The sequence below is a fragment of the Anomaloglossus baeobatrachus genome, chromosome 8 (genome assembly GCF_048569485.1).
Source record: "Anomaloglossus baeobatrachus isolate aAnoBae1 chromosome 8, aAnoBae1.hap1, whole genome shotgun sequence".
NCBI lineage: Eukaryota > Metazoa > Chordata > Amphibia > Anura > Aromobatidae > Anomaloglossus > Anomaloglossus baeobatrachus.
Window position 1 is genome coordinate 102,371,439 of NC_134360.1, and position 15,822 is coordinate 102,387,260.

The 15,822-nt window shown below is 49.5% G+C and overlaps 1 protein-coding gene across 5 annotated transcripts in view; it reads left to right on the forward strand.

Moving 5' to 3' along the window:
• Positions 1-15,822, forward strand: part of L3MBTL2 (L3MBTL histone methyl-lysine binding protein 2) — a 331,885-nt gene that overhangs the window by 243,896 nt on the left and 72,167 nt on the right. For all 5 annotated transcript variants that reach the window (XM_075321932.1, XM_075321928.1, XM_075321933.1 and 2 more), the window contains one exon: positions 14,054-14,119. In XM_075321932.1, the coding sequence (XP_075178047.1) occupies positions 14,054-14,119 (66 nt within the window). The remainder of the gene's footprint in view (positions 1-14,053; positions 14,120-15,822) is intronic.

Below are 15,822 nucleotides of genomic sequence, written 5' to 3' on the forward strand. Positions count from 1 at the left end.
TGTGTCAGCAAAGAATGCTGAATTATACAGAAGTTGAAGTCAACAAGTGAAAAAACATATAAAGTTAAAATATATTGTTGAAACCACATATAATGCTCTTGTTATCATAAATCCCAATCAATCACAGTTGACTGGAAGCTCATATGAGACTTATTCAACTTTTACTCCATATAGATAACTTGTAGTAAATTTCATAAAAAAACTCTCAAAAGAATCATACTTTTTATAATTTATATATAACTAGCTGTAGTACCCAGTCTCTCTGTGTGTCGCTGTCTGTCTCTTTCCTTGTCTATCTGTGTCTATGTCTCTGTCTGTCTGTTTCTATCTCTCTTGTCTGTATTTGTATCAGTCTATCTGTCTCCATCTCTGTGTCTGTCTTTCTGTCTGTCTCTTTCCCGGGCTGTCTCTTTGCCGGGCTGATATCTCATATACTTAAGAATACTCTGCAATAAGAGAGAAAAAATGATACATGGAATTCATAAGAATAAATTACATTTATGTCCGCTAATTTCCAATTTCTGTATATTTTGTGAAGGATGACTATTTATATATCTATGTATTCCACCACCCCGCATCATATTGATATTATATTTATGAAACCCCTTATAATTGCTCTGTTTTTTATATGTATATTTATTTATTTTTTTATATATTATATTATTTCATGATCAACCTATAATAACAATAAATAAAAGATTCAATTATATATAAGTATAAAAAGTATGAATCTTTTGAGAGTTTTTTTTATGAAATTTACTAAAAGTTATCTATATCGAGTAAAAGTTGAATAAGTCTCATATGAGCTTCTAGTCAACTTTGATTGATTGGAACTTATGATAACAAGAGCATTGTATGTGGTTTCAACAATATATTTTAACTTTGTTTTTCACTTGTTCACTTCAACTTCTGTATAATTCAGCATTCTTTGCTGACACATATGTTCCCGTTTCTACTTAATTGCTCCGGATGAGGGGGGAGTATATAGGTGAAACGGGTAACACTCACTAGATGTTATGATTAAGGGCGTCAAGCCAGAAACGTGTTAACATCTCTGTGCATTGTCTGTATTGCACTGAATAAATCACCGTGAGCACTCAGCTGGATTACTCTCTTCATTCTTTAGAATTTTTATCTCAAACGGAACGAGATACATAAAAAAAGTGAATTACAAAGTTGTAGTGCATCATCAATTCAATACGAATCGACACCTTGCATACAGAAAAGCTATGATCAGAACGTATAAAATGGGGAATTACCCTATTATGCAAATAAGTGTACAATGTCATACCTGACGAAATACTGTAGACTGCTAATAGTACATATTGTACAGTAAATGGGATTGTTCAAAGGGTTGCCCAACAGACCTCTGTCACGCTACTCTCTCCAGCACGACTCATTCGTGTTTATATGTGTTTAAATCTGTGTTTAAACGGATGACACCACTTCTATGCCTATAGCTGCCGCCGTTCTCAAGTTAATGGCAGTGAACAGGATATGGGTTGGCACACTGTATAAAAGATAGAAAAAAAAAACAGTCGCACTCTGCAATAGCACAAAAATACACTACCTAATGAAGAAATTGGAGGTATTTAGAATATTAGAATGGCCATTATAATACTAGCCCAGTGCCACTTCATGGCACCCTCCTTTGCTGGGTCCTACTCTACACTGCATCTTTTTGGGCTTCTTAAAAACCTACACAAGATCAGCAGGTGACCACAAGAGGCTAATGAACATGGCGGGGGTTGGAGTGCAGAGCCAGTCAGACAGGGCATCACTCCACATTAAATATAAGGAAAAAAGAATGAAACCAGGGATTCCCCGCTGGTCTCCCATGCCGGTACTTGCCTGACTTCAAACTGGACTGGCAGCACATGGAACATGATTAAGACAGAACGTCAAAACACGTAGTTCCATGCTACTGCTGTGTGAATAACTTTTTCCCCTCACCCATGACAGCACCACGTGAGAGAGGGATCCGCCCAGCGAGGACAGGAAACCATTCTGAAATAAAAGGGCGGTACCTCTCCCCTTCGTCAGTTGGTTTCCTGTCCTTGATGGGAGACCTTGTTCTGAAATACGACTGTTGAAGTAAGAAGTTTGAAGTACAGAAAGCTGTATTTACCCAGCCCCGTCCGGTGTCCGGAAAAGCAGGGTGAGTCCTGCGGTGCCGTTCTTCGGGGCTGGAAGCGCCGTCCACCAGCCCTTAGGGAACCTGGTGTCCGTGCGGGGGTGTGCGGCAGGGCCCATCAGGGGTTCCGGACCGCCGCTCCGTCCTCCCCCTTGCGCTCCCCTGCTGCCTAGGACTTCCGAATGTGGCGCACTCTGGGACACGCGCAAGGCATGCAGGGTACAGGAGGCGTGCTTGCGTGACGTCTCCTGAAGAGGATGGCGGCGTCCATGCAGCGGCGGTGTTAAAGGGCAGACGCCGACCATCTGGACACCGCTGGGCGCATTGAAACGGGGAGGGGGGGGGGCACCTTATGGGACCGGAAGGTGGAGGAGCAGCACGGGTGCTCGTGCCTACATCCCAGGATGGCTTCAGAAAGGCAGCAGCACTCTCTGGAGCACCGGCAGCATAGCCGTATGAACAGTCACCGTTCTAAGTGAAACAGACCTGCCCAGCCTCAATAGCCAGAAGGGCAAATCCTCTTGTGGCTCCATGACTTCTGCAGGACCTGTGGATGTTCCGACGAAGCCTCCAGGACCGGTACCCTTGATCTCCTGTGGTGGGTGAGTGATCTTTGTGAATGTCATCTGCATCATTAGGTGGCTCCCAAAAATCCATACAGAGTGTCCCCTGTGCAGAGAGCCGATATGGCCTGCGGGCCGTGTGTCGGAGACCCCTTGTGTGGGGCATAGTTGGCAATGTCTCTGCTTCGATCTATGGATTGCTGCATGCGAGTTACAAATGTGTATATGTTGTGAGGTAGCGACCACCATTATGGTAAATGGTCGCTATATGTCGCAGTGGAGAAGGTCGCTGCAATATTAACCTGAAGAGGTTGCTATGGGACTTGTAGTTCCACAAAGGCTTTTTTTTTCTGCAACTAAAGGCCAGGTTCCCTTTAATAAGCACAGTGTGCTGTGCAGGTGTGGAGAATCACAGTCCTCCACCTGTGGGTGTGTCCGGTCTGATTAGGAGACTCAGTGTGTGTTCTGCAGAGTGTGAGAGCAGAGATGGGAGCTCTGGATGTATCAGCCTGTGTGGAGGATGACCACGGGACTCTGGAATTCAGTCTGGGTTTAGACTGGAAGTAGTGTGCAAGCCAGGCTGGTTAGTGCTGTGGCTACTGGACCAAAGCTCTCCTTAAGTGGAGAGACAGACGGGAGTCTGCATAGTGTCTCTGGGTTCTTGGACGGAGCCACAGCAAGTGTTGTTCCCTGGCAGGAGCCAGTGTGTACAGGCGCCACACTTCCAATAGAGACCGTATTGGACTGGAAGCCCACGGTATGTGGTTGTGCTATGTTTTTGCCTTAAGCCAGGAGAGGCCTGTTATGTTAATGTTTGACGAGTTTTTCACAAACGGCTGGAATTTTTTATGAAGATACTGTGTCGTCCTGTGACCTTGCCTATGCCTACCTGAGCTAATCCTCACAATGTATTGCTCTATGGTTTGTAGGAGCCCCTTTCATTGTGACAATTCAGCAGCGGCAGCCTCCACGGTTGGCAACAACACCCCTATGACATACAGCATAAGTTGGGGTCCATGCTTACAGATTGACATGTACACAGTGCCGGCTCTGTTTTAACAGCTGTCACTAACAGTGGGGGCTTGTTACTGTAAGTTACGGCACTCACTCTCCAGGTCCCGTATGCACGCTCCTGTATGCACGCACTTGTGGAAACATCAGCAGGAATTCTGAAGCCGGCTATTGCCAAATCCCTGCACGGCCCGTGATTTTTAGGATCTGGCTACTAACTATTGTAGATCAGCTGAAGGATAAAACTCCTCGGGAGTATATCTTTTTCTAACCTTACCACTGCTGCAGGGTGCAGAGGCATTCTTGCAGAGTCGTCAGCCGATGCTATCAGGCTGGGAGCCCATTGTGCAGGATTGTCTAATCTGGCCAGAATGGCATTATGGTTGAAGGGCTGTCCCATATGCCTGCAAACCAAGCATGAATTATGTTCAGGGCCATATGTCGCTCTGCTCCTTTTGGTAAACAGCTGGAAGATGTGCTGGAGACCGTATCCGATGCAGCCCTTCCAAAGGTTATCCCTTTTGTTCCAGAAGAGTTGACACTCAAGGTGTCCGAATAGGCCCTGGGGGCACTCTGCCATGCCATCATGTCTCTGAGACACGCTATATGCATGCGAGGCACTATGATATTGTGCTTACCGGCGGCTCCATGGGGCCTGTTCCACTCCAGGGCTCTCCAATGGCAAATCCTGTCTGCCAAACAAAAAAAAAACCCTTAGGAAGATGTTTGAAGGAGACGTCATTCTCTCCTTGCCAGTCAAGACTTCCCTGCTTTGGTGGACGTCCATAGGCAAGCTGTCTGTGGGGTTCCTGGCTACCTCGGCATCTGAAGGTGGTCACTGCTGATGCCAGCCGGGACGGCTGGGGATGCTCGCCTCCAGGTGCAGATATCCCTGGGCTGGTGGTCAGCGCAGGAAGCAGCACAGCCCTCACACCTCCTGACGTTAGGGTCTGAAGAACGAGCACTAAATTCCCTTTGCCCCCCCCCCCCCCCCTCCAGGGTTAGCTCGCTCGGTTGCTGTCGGTCACTCAGTCTACCGTCTCCTTCCTGAAACGCCGGGGGGGGGCACGATCCCCATCTTTCATTCTGGCATCTTACGGTCTTTACTGGGACAGAATCCCCCTCGGCTCTACACTTCACTGGATTCTAAATGCCAATGTTGTTTCATAGTCTTGTAGTAAGCTTGTGGCCTTGGATGTGTGAGCTTGTGGGTTTGAATCCCGATGGGTCATTCCTGTAGTTGGCAGCTTACCTCAGGCGCCATCAACCGCGGCAAGTGGAATGATCCCTGAATCCGCGGATCTTTCAATGGTAGTGGCTCTGTGGAGAATACCACGGAGATACCTGTTTCCTCCAGGCTACACTGGCATATAGACCTCTTGTTCCATGTTCCCAGCAGTCCAGCCCTCGCGGTGAATGCACTTCCAATCCATGGACCTTTGGAATAGCCTATGCCCTTCCCCCTGTTGTCATGCTCTCGATGGTTCTCCAAGAGCTCTGGGAAGCTCGGGCGAGGGTCCTTCCCCTCGCCCCCTTCTGGCCCAAGGGGCCATGGCTCTCTCTCCTGAGGACATTGTCTGTCCCGGATCCTGGGGTTCTGCCGGGGATTCCGGACCTGTTAGTGCAGTTACCTGTGTTCCTCGTGCAGGAAATGTTTTTTTTTTTTTCCATTTCACAGCTTAGAGCTTGAGAGGTTGTTGCTGATGCGCAAGGGTTCTCCTGACCCGGTCTCTTCCTTGCAGAAGAGCCATAAACCGGTTACCACTACACTCTATGGGAGAGGGTGGCAAAAGTTCCCCTTCTTTGCAAATGGTCCCTTGGGTATGAGTTCCTATTCCATGCAAATTGGCCTACTTGCAGACGGGGTTGCTCTAGGATTCTCAGTGTACACTCTAGGGGTTCCTGTTCTGCCCTGGGAACCTTGTACATTGGAAAACTGGCAGCAGATCGGTGGGTTCAAGGTTATTGGGTTTGTGAGTTCATGCCTGACAGTTCCACCGGGGGATCAAATTAGGGTTGGACGCCCTCACGAGTCCTCCCTTTGAACCTATTGCAAAAAAAAAAAAAAAATCTCCCTGACATTGGAAACGATTTTGCTCTGGGCCTTGGCGTTCGGTCGCAGAATTAGTGCTTACACACCTTATCGGTAGTACGGCCCTGCGCTCAGTTGTTTAACGATAGGCCGGGTCAGGTGTTAATAGGACCCTTTCTCCCAATGGTCGCCTCTCGATTCCGTAGCACGCAGGGTATAATCCTCCCTCCTTTTGCGGCCATCCTACAAATACAGGGGTAAAACAGATTCATACGTTGGAGGTTCATAGGGCCCTGCTTCTCTATATCTCAGTGACACATAGTGTGGGGAAAACAGTCCTTTTTCATAGCCCTCTCTGTAGTAGGAAAGGTCTGTGGGTGTGAAACTGCACTCTCTCTAGGTGGATTAGGGAGGCCATTGCTTAGCCTACTCATCTAGTGGGGCTGCCTTCCCTGAGGGCTTAAGAGCCCTTTCCACCGGTGCGGTGTCGCCCTCCGGGGCTGAGAAGACCCAGGTATCTATTGACCGGATTTGTAGGACCGCTCCCTGGTCTTCACATTCTCCTTTTTCTTCCGTCACTATCGGTTGGATCTATCCTCCTCGGCTGATCTCTCGTTTATAGAAGGGTGCTTGAGACGTTGGTCCCTCCCTAATACATTATTCTCTGGAAATCTCTCACGTGGTGCTGTCATGGGTGAGGGGAAAACACCTCGGTTACTTACCGGTAGCCGTTTTTTCCAGAACCCATGACAGCACCCATATAATCCCTCCCTTTTCACAGTTAGTGTGCACTATTCTGGGTGTGCATGTGTGTGTGTGTTATAGTTGGTGATAGAGTTAAGTTCTAACGTTTGTTGGAGGTCCTCTCAATTCTCGGTAATCAACTGACGAAGGGGAGAGGTACCGCCCTTTTATTTCAGAATGGTTTCCTGTCCTCGCTGGGCGGATCCCTCTCTCACGTGGTGCTGTCATGGGTTCTGGAAAAACCGGCTACCGGTAAGTAACCGAGGTGTTTGTGACATCTACTGCTGTATACCGATTTATATACAATTTTAACTGCATATCAATAAATTTGGACCTTTTAATTTTATGAGGTCTGCGCTGGATTTCCTTTTCTTTTTCAACAAATGTAATGCTCCAGATTCTCAACTAGCTCAAAGGAATGTCAGTTTTATAGCTTCTCTAATTAGCAAAACTGTTTTCAGCTGTGCTAACATACCTTATTTTTCGTTTTATAAGTCGCACCGGAATATAAGACGCACCCCAAATTTAGAGATAAAAAATGTAAAAATGGGGTCCATCCTATACTCTGGTGTTGTCTTACCGGAGGGGGACAGCAGTGGTGGTGAAGCGGGGGTCACAGGAGGCAGAGGTTGTGCTGGCAGCAGCGGCGGGTCCGTGGTGGAGCAGGCCGGTGCGGTGAGTGTCCCAGTCTGTCTGCGGACCCGGTTCAAATGATAGCACCTGGAGTGGTGTATGCGCAGATGGAGCTCTCATCCAAGGGCTCCATCTGCGCACACGCTGATTCCCAGAGCGGCGCATGCGCAGATGGATCTCTCATCTTAGAGCTCCATCTGCGCATGCGCTGACTCCTGGCGCCATCATTTGAAACTGGGATTGTGGACACAATGGGACACCTGCCGCACAGCCACCACAGTCCCCACAGCAACCCGCCTGCACGCACAGAGTGGCAGCTTGCAGGCTGCCTGCACAGAGAGGCAGCCAGCCTCCAGGACAGAGAGGCAGCCAGCCTCCAGGACAGAGAGGCAGCCAGCCTCCAGGACAGAGAGGCAGCCAGCCTCCAGGACAGAGAGGCAGCCAGCCTCCAGGACAGAGAGGCAGCCAGCCTCCAGGACAGAGAGGCAGCCAGCCTCCAGGACAGAGAGGCAGCCAGCCTCCAGGACAGAGAGGCAGCCAGCCTCCAGGACAGAGAGGCAGCCAGCCTCCAGGACAGAGAGGAGAGGCAGCCAGCCTCCAGGACAGAGAGGAGAGGCAGCCAGCCTCCAGGACAGAGAGGCAGCCAGCCTCCAGGACAGAGAGGCAGCCAGCCTCCAGGACAGAGAGGCAGCCAGCCTCCAGGACAGAGAGGCAGCCAGCCTCCAGGACAGAGAGGCAGCCAGCCTCCAGGACAGAGAGGCAGCCAGCCTCCAGGGCAGAGAGGCAGCCAGCCTCCAGGGCAGAGAGGCAGCCAGCCTCCAGGGCAGAGAGGCAGCCAGCCTCCAGGGCAGAGAGGCAGCCAGCCTCCAGGGCAGAGAGGCAGCCAGCCTCCAGGGCAGAGAGGCAGCCAGCCTCCAGGGCAGAGAGGCAGCCAGCCTCCAGGGCAGAGAGGCAGCCAGCCTCCAGGGCAGAGAGGCAGCCAGCCTCCAGGGCAGAGAGGCAGCCAGCCTCCAGGGCAGAGAGGCAGCCAGCCTCCAGGGCAGAGAGGCAGCCAGCCTCCAGGGCAGAGAGGCAGCCAGCCTCCAGGGCAGAGAGGCAGCCAGCCTCCAGGGCAGAGAGGCAGCCAGCCTCCAGGGCAGAGAGGCAGCCAGCCTCCAGGGCAGAGAGGCAGCCAGCCTCCAGGGCAGAGAGGCAGCCAGCCTCCAGGGCAGAGAGGCAGCCAGCCTCCAGGGCAGAGAGGCAGCCAGCCTCCAGGGCAGAGAGGCAGCCAGCCTCCAGGGCAGAGAGGCAGCCAGCCTCCAGGACAGAGAGGCAGCCAGCCTCCAGGACAGAGAGGCAGCCAGCCTCCAGGACAGAGAGGCAGCCAGCCTCCAGGACAGAGAGGCACCCGGGTGCCCAAACGCTCCCGGTCGCCGCACAGACAGCCCCCCCCCCCCCCCCGGTAAGCTATATTCGGATTGATTTTAAGACGCACCCCTCATTTTCCTCCCAAGTTTTTGGGAGGAAAAGTGCGTCTTGTGTTCCAAAAAATACGGTACTTGCACATAGGTTTTCAAGGTATTTCTAAACATCCATTAGCCTTCTAACACAGTTAGCAAACAGTGTACCATTAGAACACTGGAGTGGTGGTTGTTGGAAATGGGCTTCTATACACCTATGTAGATATTGCATTCAAAACCAGACGTTTGCAGCTAGGATAATAATTTACCACATTAACAATGTATAGAGTGTATTTCTGTTTAACTTAACCCCTTAACGACCCTTGACGTACTGGGTACGTCATGGTGACATGGTGCTAAACGACCCATGACGTGCCCAGTACGTCATGGCGAAATTGCGGCCCCGGAGCCCCGGTGAGTGCGATCGGTTTACAAAAACCTTAGATTCGGGGAGGAGGGGACCTCTGCCTAACCTCATGAGGGGTGGTGCCTCCTCCCCGGACCTACGGAGACTGTGATTGGCTGAGCGGTGTTCATCAGCAAATCACAGCCACTGTAATATTTCAGCCATTGAAAATGGCTGAAACATTGAAATCCAGCCCTGATCAGTGCAGCTATAACACTGGCCATTGGTTGGAGCTGGGTGATCAGTGCTTCACCCGCCCCCAGCTCTGATTGGAGAGATCGGCCTTGTGACCGATCTCTCCAATCACCGTAGATCTGGGGCCGGAGACCGCTCCCCTCCGCTTTACTCCGTCCGTGGAAGCTGAGGGGAGTGATCCCTGCAAGTGCCCCTGGTAAGCCCCTGGCCCCGATCCGCTGCCACCGATCCCCCAATGCGCTGCCACCGTCGCCGATCTCCTCTATCTGCTGCAGCCGCCTCCATCTGCCACCACTCTCTCCCATCAGCCGCTGCCCCCTCCGTGATCTCCTGCCCACTCTCTCCCATCCTCATCTGCTGCCCCCTCCACCATCTCCCACCCTGTGCGATCTGCTGCTCGCCTCCGCCATCTCCCCTTCGCGATCTCCTGCCCGCTGCCCGCCATCTCCCCTCCGCGATCTACTGCCTGCTGCCCGCCATCTCACCTCCGCGATCTCCTGCCCGCCATCTCACCTCCGCGATCTCCTGCCCGCCATCTCACCTCCGCGATCTCATGCCCGCTGCCCGCCATCTCATTTCCGTGATCTGCCGCCCACCTCCGCCATCTCACCTTCCCGATCTGCCGGCCGCCTCCGCCATCTCACCTTCCCGCTCTGCCGCCCGCCTCCGAAATATCACCTTCCCGCTCTGCCGCCTGCCTCCGAAATCTCACCTTCCCGCTCTGCCGCCCGCCTCCGAAATCTCACCTTCCCGCTCTGCCGCCCACCTCTGAGATCTCACCTTCCCGATCTGCTTCCCCCTCCCCCATCTCACCCTCCCCAATCTGTTGCTCCTCCCCATCTCACCCTCCCCGATCTGCTGCCGCCTCACCATCTCACCCTCCCCGATCTGCTGCCCGCTCTCCCTCATCTGCTGCCTCCTCTCTCACTTTCCCTGATCTGCTGCCTGCTCTCTCCCATCCTCTTCATCTGAAGCCCCCTCCCCCACCTCTCACCCTCCCCGTTCTGCTGCCCACCTTCTCCCATCCTCCACCGCTCTCCCATCCTCCACCGCTCTCCCATCCTCCACCGTTCTCCCATCCTCCACCGCTCTCCCATCCTCCGCTGTGCCCTCTCTCATCCTCTGCTGCGCCCTCTCCATCCTCTGCCGCGCCCTCTCCCATCCTCTGCCGCGCCCTCTCCCATCCTCTGCCGCGCCCTCTCCCATCCTCTGCCGCGCCCTCTCCCATCCTCTGCCGCGCCCTCTCCCATCCTCTGCCGCGCCCTCTCCCATCCTCTGCCGCGCCCTCTCCCATCCTCTGCCGCGCCCTCTCCCATCCTCTGCCGCGCCCTCTCCCATCCTCTGCCGCGCCCTCTCCCATCCTCTGCCGCGCCCTCTCCCATCCTCTGCCGCGCCCTCTCCCATCCTCTGCCGCGCCCTCTCCCATCCTCTGCCGCGCCCTCTCCCATCCTCTGCCGCGCCCTCTCCCATCCTCTGCCGCGCCCTCTCCCATCCTCTGCCGCGCCCTCTCCCATCCTCTGCCGCGCCCTCTCCCATCCTCTGCCGCGCCCTCTCCCATCCTCTGCCGCGCCCTCTCCCATCCTCTGCCGCGCCCTCTCCCATCCTCTGCCGCGCCCTCTCCCATCCCCTGCCGCGCCCTCTCCCATCCCCTGCCGCGCCCTCTCCCATCCCCTGCCGCGCCCTCTCCCATCCCCTGCCGCGCCCTCTCCCATCCCCTGCCGCGCCCTCTCCCATCCTCTGCCGCGCCCTCTCCCATCCTCTGCCGCGCCCTCTCCCATCCTCTGCCGCGCCCTCTCCCATCCTCTGCCGCGCCCTCTCCCATCCTCTGCCGCGCCCTCTCCCATCCTCTGCCGCGCCCTCTCCCATCCTCTGCCGCGCCCTCTCCCATCCTCTGCCGCGCCCTCTCCCATCCTCTGCCGCGCCCTCTCCCATCCTCTGCCGCGCCCTCTCCCATCCTCCGCCGCGCCCTCTCCCATCCTTCGCCCATCTTTTTTTTCATCCCACCTAGTCCCCCCCCCTTTTTGCAGCACATCCGTGCGTGCGTCCTGATTTTTTTTTTTTTCTAAACTAAGAGAGATACAAATAAACTTAGTTTAGGGCCAGTAAAATTATACTGTAGTAATCGGCAACTACAGTTATTTTTTTTACTGAATATTGTAAGGGTCAGCACTGTGCCACACTTGAGACCGATGCATATGGGGTCTCATAATGCATCATCCGGCACGGTCGCTCTCTTCCAGACAGCAGTTTGCGGCTGTGCCGGATGATGCGATGCGAGATTCGTGCATCGCTCTCACGTGTGGCACTTGCCATAGCGTCAGTTGCAGGCGCTCATTATTTTATTTTTTTTTTTTTTTTTTTTTTTACTGACGTCTGTATTTTTTATTTCGCCAAACTAATTTTTTTTGTATGGGGGGGGGGTCTAGTTTCCAAAATGGGGTCACATGTGGGGGAGCTCCATTGTTTAGGCACCTTAGGGGGTCTCCAAATGCAACATGGCGTCCGCAACTAATTCCAACCAATTTTGCTGTGAAATGGCACTCCTCTTCTGAGCCCCGCCGTGCGCCAAAAGAATTGATTTCCACCACATATGAGGTATCTGTGTACTCAGGAAAAAAAATGCACCATAAAACATATTGTGCAATTTCTCCTGATACCCCTGTGAAAAAAATAGCTACCTGTTTAAAAAAACAATTCGTGGTAAAAAAATTAAAATTATTTTCACGGCTGAACATTACAAACTTTTGTGAAGCCTCCAGGGGTTCAAAGTGCTCACTAAACAGCTAGATAAATTCCATGAGAGGTCTAGTTTCCAAAATGGGGTCACTTGTGGGGGAGCTCCATTGTTTAGGCACCTCAGGGGGTCTTCAAACCCGACATGGCGTCCACTAATGAGTGCAGCTAATTTTGCACTCAAAAATTCAAATGGCGCTCCTTGCCTTCCGAGTCCTGCTGTGTGCCCAAACATTTGATTTCCACCACATATGAGGTATCTGCGTACTCAGAAGAAAATGGGCAATACATTTTATGGTGCATTTTTTCCTGATAGCCTTGTGAAAAAAAGCTACCTAGTTGAAGCAACAGTTTTGTGGTAAAAAAACATTTTTTTCTTTTCACGGCTCAACGTTATAAACTTCTGTGAAGCTCCCAGGGGTTTAAAGTGCACATCAAACATCTAGAAAAATTATTTGAGGGCTCTAGTTTCCAAAATGGGGTCACTTGTGGGGAAGCTCCATTGTTTAGGCACCTCAGGGGGTCTTCAAATTTGACATGGCGTCCGCTAATGAGTGCAGCTAATTTTGCACTCAAAACTTCAAATGGCGCACCTTGCCTTCCGAGCCCTGCCATGTGCCCAAACATTTGATTTCCACCACATATGAGGTATCTGCGTACTCAGGAAAAATGCACCATAAAATGTATTGTGCATTTTCTCCTGATACCCTTGTGAAAATGCTAAATTTTATGACTAAAGTAACATTTTTGTGTAAAAAAAAAAAAAAAAAGTAAAATTTTCATTTTTTCCTTCTACATTGCTTTGGTTGCTGTGAAGCACCTAAAGGGTTAATAAACTTCTTGGATGTGGTTTTGAGCAGAGTGAAGGGTTCAGATTTTAGAATGGGGTCACTTTTGGGTATTTTCTGTTGCCTAGGTTTCTCAAATCACTACAAATGTGATGTGGTACCTAAAAAAAAAAAAAAAAAAAAACAAAAAAAAAAAATTTTTTTTGTAAATTTTGTTGGAGAAATTGCTGATGAACTTTGAACCCTTCTAACTTCCTAACGGAAAAAAATTTTGTTTAAAAAATTGCGCTGGTGTAAAGCAGACATGTGGGAAATGTTTTTAGTAACTATTTTGTGTGGCATATCTCTCAGATTTATGGGCATCACGTGGAGAAGACTGTGGAAAAACCAAGCGCAAATAGGGTTTTACCCCAATATGTACGGGGTGGGGAGGGGGGAGTAAGAATACTCACCAAATGTAGTTGTGAAAGTCACAACTACTATGAACGCATGTATTGCGGATCCCAGGCAGCAGCCACCAGCAGACAGTAGATCACAAAGAGTAAAGGAGAGAGGTGTTCACTTGCTGCGCCAAAGAGATCACTCCAGCAGATGTTCAGATTAATGCCACTTTATTAACCATATGGGTCAACGCGTTTCCGGAGCATCTGCCCCCTTCATCAGGACCATCAAGAACAAGAAACATCAAATCTCTTTTGATGTTTCTTGTTCTTGATGGTCCTGATGAAGGGGGCAGATGCTCCGGAAACGCGTTGACCCATATGATAAAGTGGCATTAATCTGAACATCTGCTGGAGTGATCTCTTTGGCGCAGCAAGTGAACACCTCTCTCCTTTACTCTGAGATTTATGGGCATAAAATTTCAAATTTTGAAAATTGCGAAAATTTTCGACAAATTTCCGAAATTTTCACAAACAAACGCAAAACATATCGTCCTAAATTTACCACTGACATGACGTACAATATGACACGAAAAAAAAATGTCAATCACCAGGATCCGTTGAAGCGTTCCAGAGTTATAACCTGTCAAAGTGACACTGGTAAAAATTGCAAAAAATGGACGGGTCTTTAAGGTGAAAACAGGCTGGGGGCTGAAGGGGTTAATGTAAGCCTCATTGAAAAAAAAATGTGCTTTTCTTTCAAAAATAAGGAAATAGCTAAGAGAACCTAAACTTTTGAACTGTAGTGTGTGTGTGTGTGTGTGTGTGTGTGTGTGTGTGTGTGTGTGTACCGAGATTTAGAGATCAGTTCCTATGTCAGATTTATCACAACTTGTATTTGAAAGATCCCTTTTACCAGATCCCAAGATAGATTCTTCATGAATGGTTTTCAACAGCTGTACTTGGTATTTAGCATTTCTCTTACTCTTATACAGAACAGCCAGAAGAGATTCAAAAGCCTAAGGGAATCAAGAAAAAAAAGAAACCATTTGGAAAGAGACGTAAGTTTTATTCATTTCCTTTGTAATGTCTATACACATATCTCTTACATTGGGTGAAATAAGTATTGAACATGTCATCCGTTTTAAAAGTTGAGAAAAACAGAGCAAAAATAGGGAATTTAAGCATCACCTATAAATATAAGGAATTCTGTGCTTGGTTGTAGTTTTCCAATTTTAAAAGATGCTCTTGACCTAAATTTCTCACGAGATGATGTTAACAGCAAATCCATTCCACATCCAAAAAAAAAAATCAAACTATAGATGTCCATAAATTTAGTGATGTGTAATGAGCACAGGTAATAAGTACTGAACACGCTTATTGATATTTATCAGATATACCTGATGAAAGCATATTTGATTGCTGAAACGCGTTGTACTAATAGCTCAACAATAAAAAATAAAAATACATTTAAATATCAGCAAATGGTTCCTGAAGCGCTACAGCAGACCGAAAAAAAATCTTTCCTATACGATATATTTGTCCAGTCATCCTTTAAGTCATACGACGTTTGCCAGTGCACAGGAAAAAAAAGAGGAAAATGGGGAACTCACCGCAAATACATAAGTCCAAGCTACATATATATAGCGGTCCTCACATGAATCTGCCACCCCAGGCAGTAAGATACAGAAAATTGATATATTCTAAAAAGAAAAAATGTGAGGAACCGTATTAAAATCCTTGTAGCTGTATTCAAACGTCATTAAAAACAGATGGCTGGAAAGCCCTTTCTGACGCATTTCCGGCAACTGCTTGCGCCCTTAGTCATAGATACTAATTCCCAGATGAGCGCACACACGTAAAATCAGCATCAGCCAATGAAAATTTACAATACAAATGCATGAATATATCAAATAATTAATACAAAAACATGATATTGCTACAGAAATTTATCCTATTAGGCTGCTTGGTATCTAGTAATAAGATCAAATGCATTTCTCTTAAATACACTTTTTTTTTTTCTTCCAGTCACCGCCCCGAACAGGGCAGGTGACCGTCTCCAAACCATAGCATGTTAAGCTTTCCATATCACCTCCATATGTCAATAAAATATTTTGCTGTCCCTGAATCTGTATTGTTTATCTTTAAAATGTTATAAATGTGTTCTGGTAACCTTTTTTTTTATTTTTCTTGCTGTACACCCAATATACTGTGTTTCCCCGAAAATGAGACATCCCCTGAAAATAAGACCTAGTAGAGATTTTGCTGAATTGCTAAATATAAGGCCTCCACCCTACAGTAAGACCTAGCAAAGTTTTTGTTGGAAGCATGCCTGCCAAACATAACACCAGGGCATTGAGCTGTGACCTTCACCGTCAGCTGCAGAGCAGCTGCATGCATGACTTTAAGGCAGTCACTTGCTGCTAACCCCAATGTTCCCTTCCGCGACCGTCACTTGTAAATATGCAGGCAAGGCATCAAGAGGCCCATCGCCAGCCGCCATCCCCGTTGTCCTCTACAGATGTAGAGCTGCACACAGTCTGCCGTTATCCGTTGCCTGGCGCCATACCTTATGCTGTCTCTGCTGTGCGAGTGTGCTGTGGTCAGCTCCCCTCTTACGTTCTATCCCTGCTATGCGAGTCTGCTGTGATGAGCTCACCCTGGTGGCCGGAAGCTGCAATACCATCCTTGTTTCACAAGTTGTCCAGGAATTGCTGTGGTGATCTCCCCTTGTGGCTGGAAGCTGCTATGAGAGATAGTTACA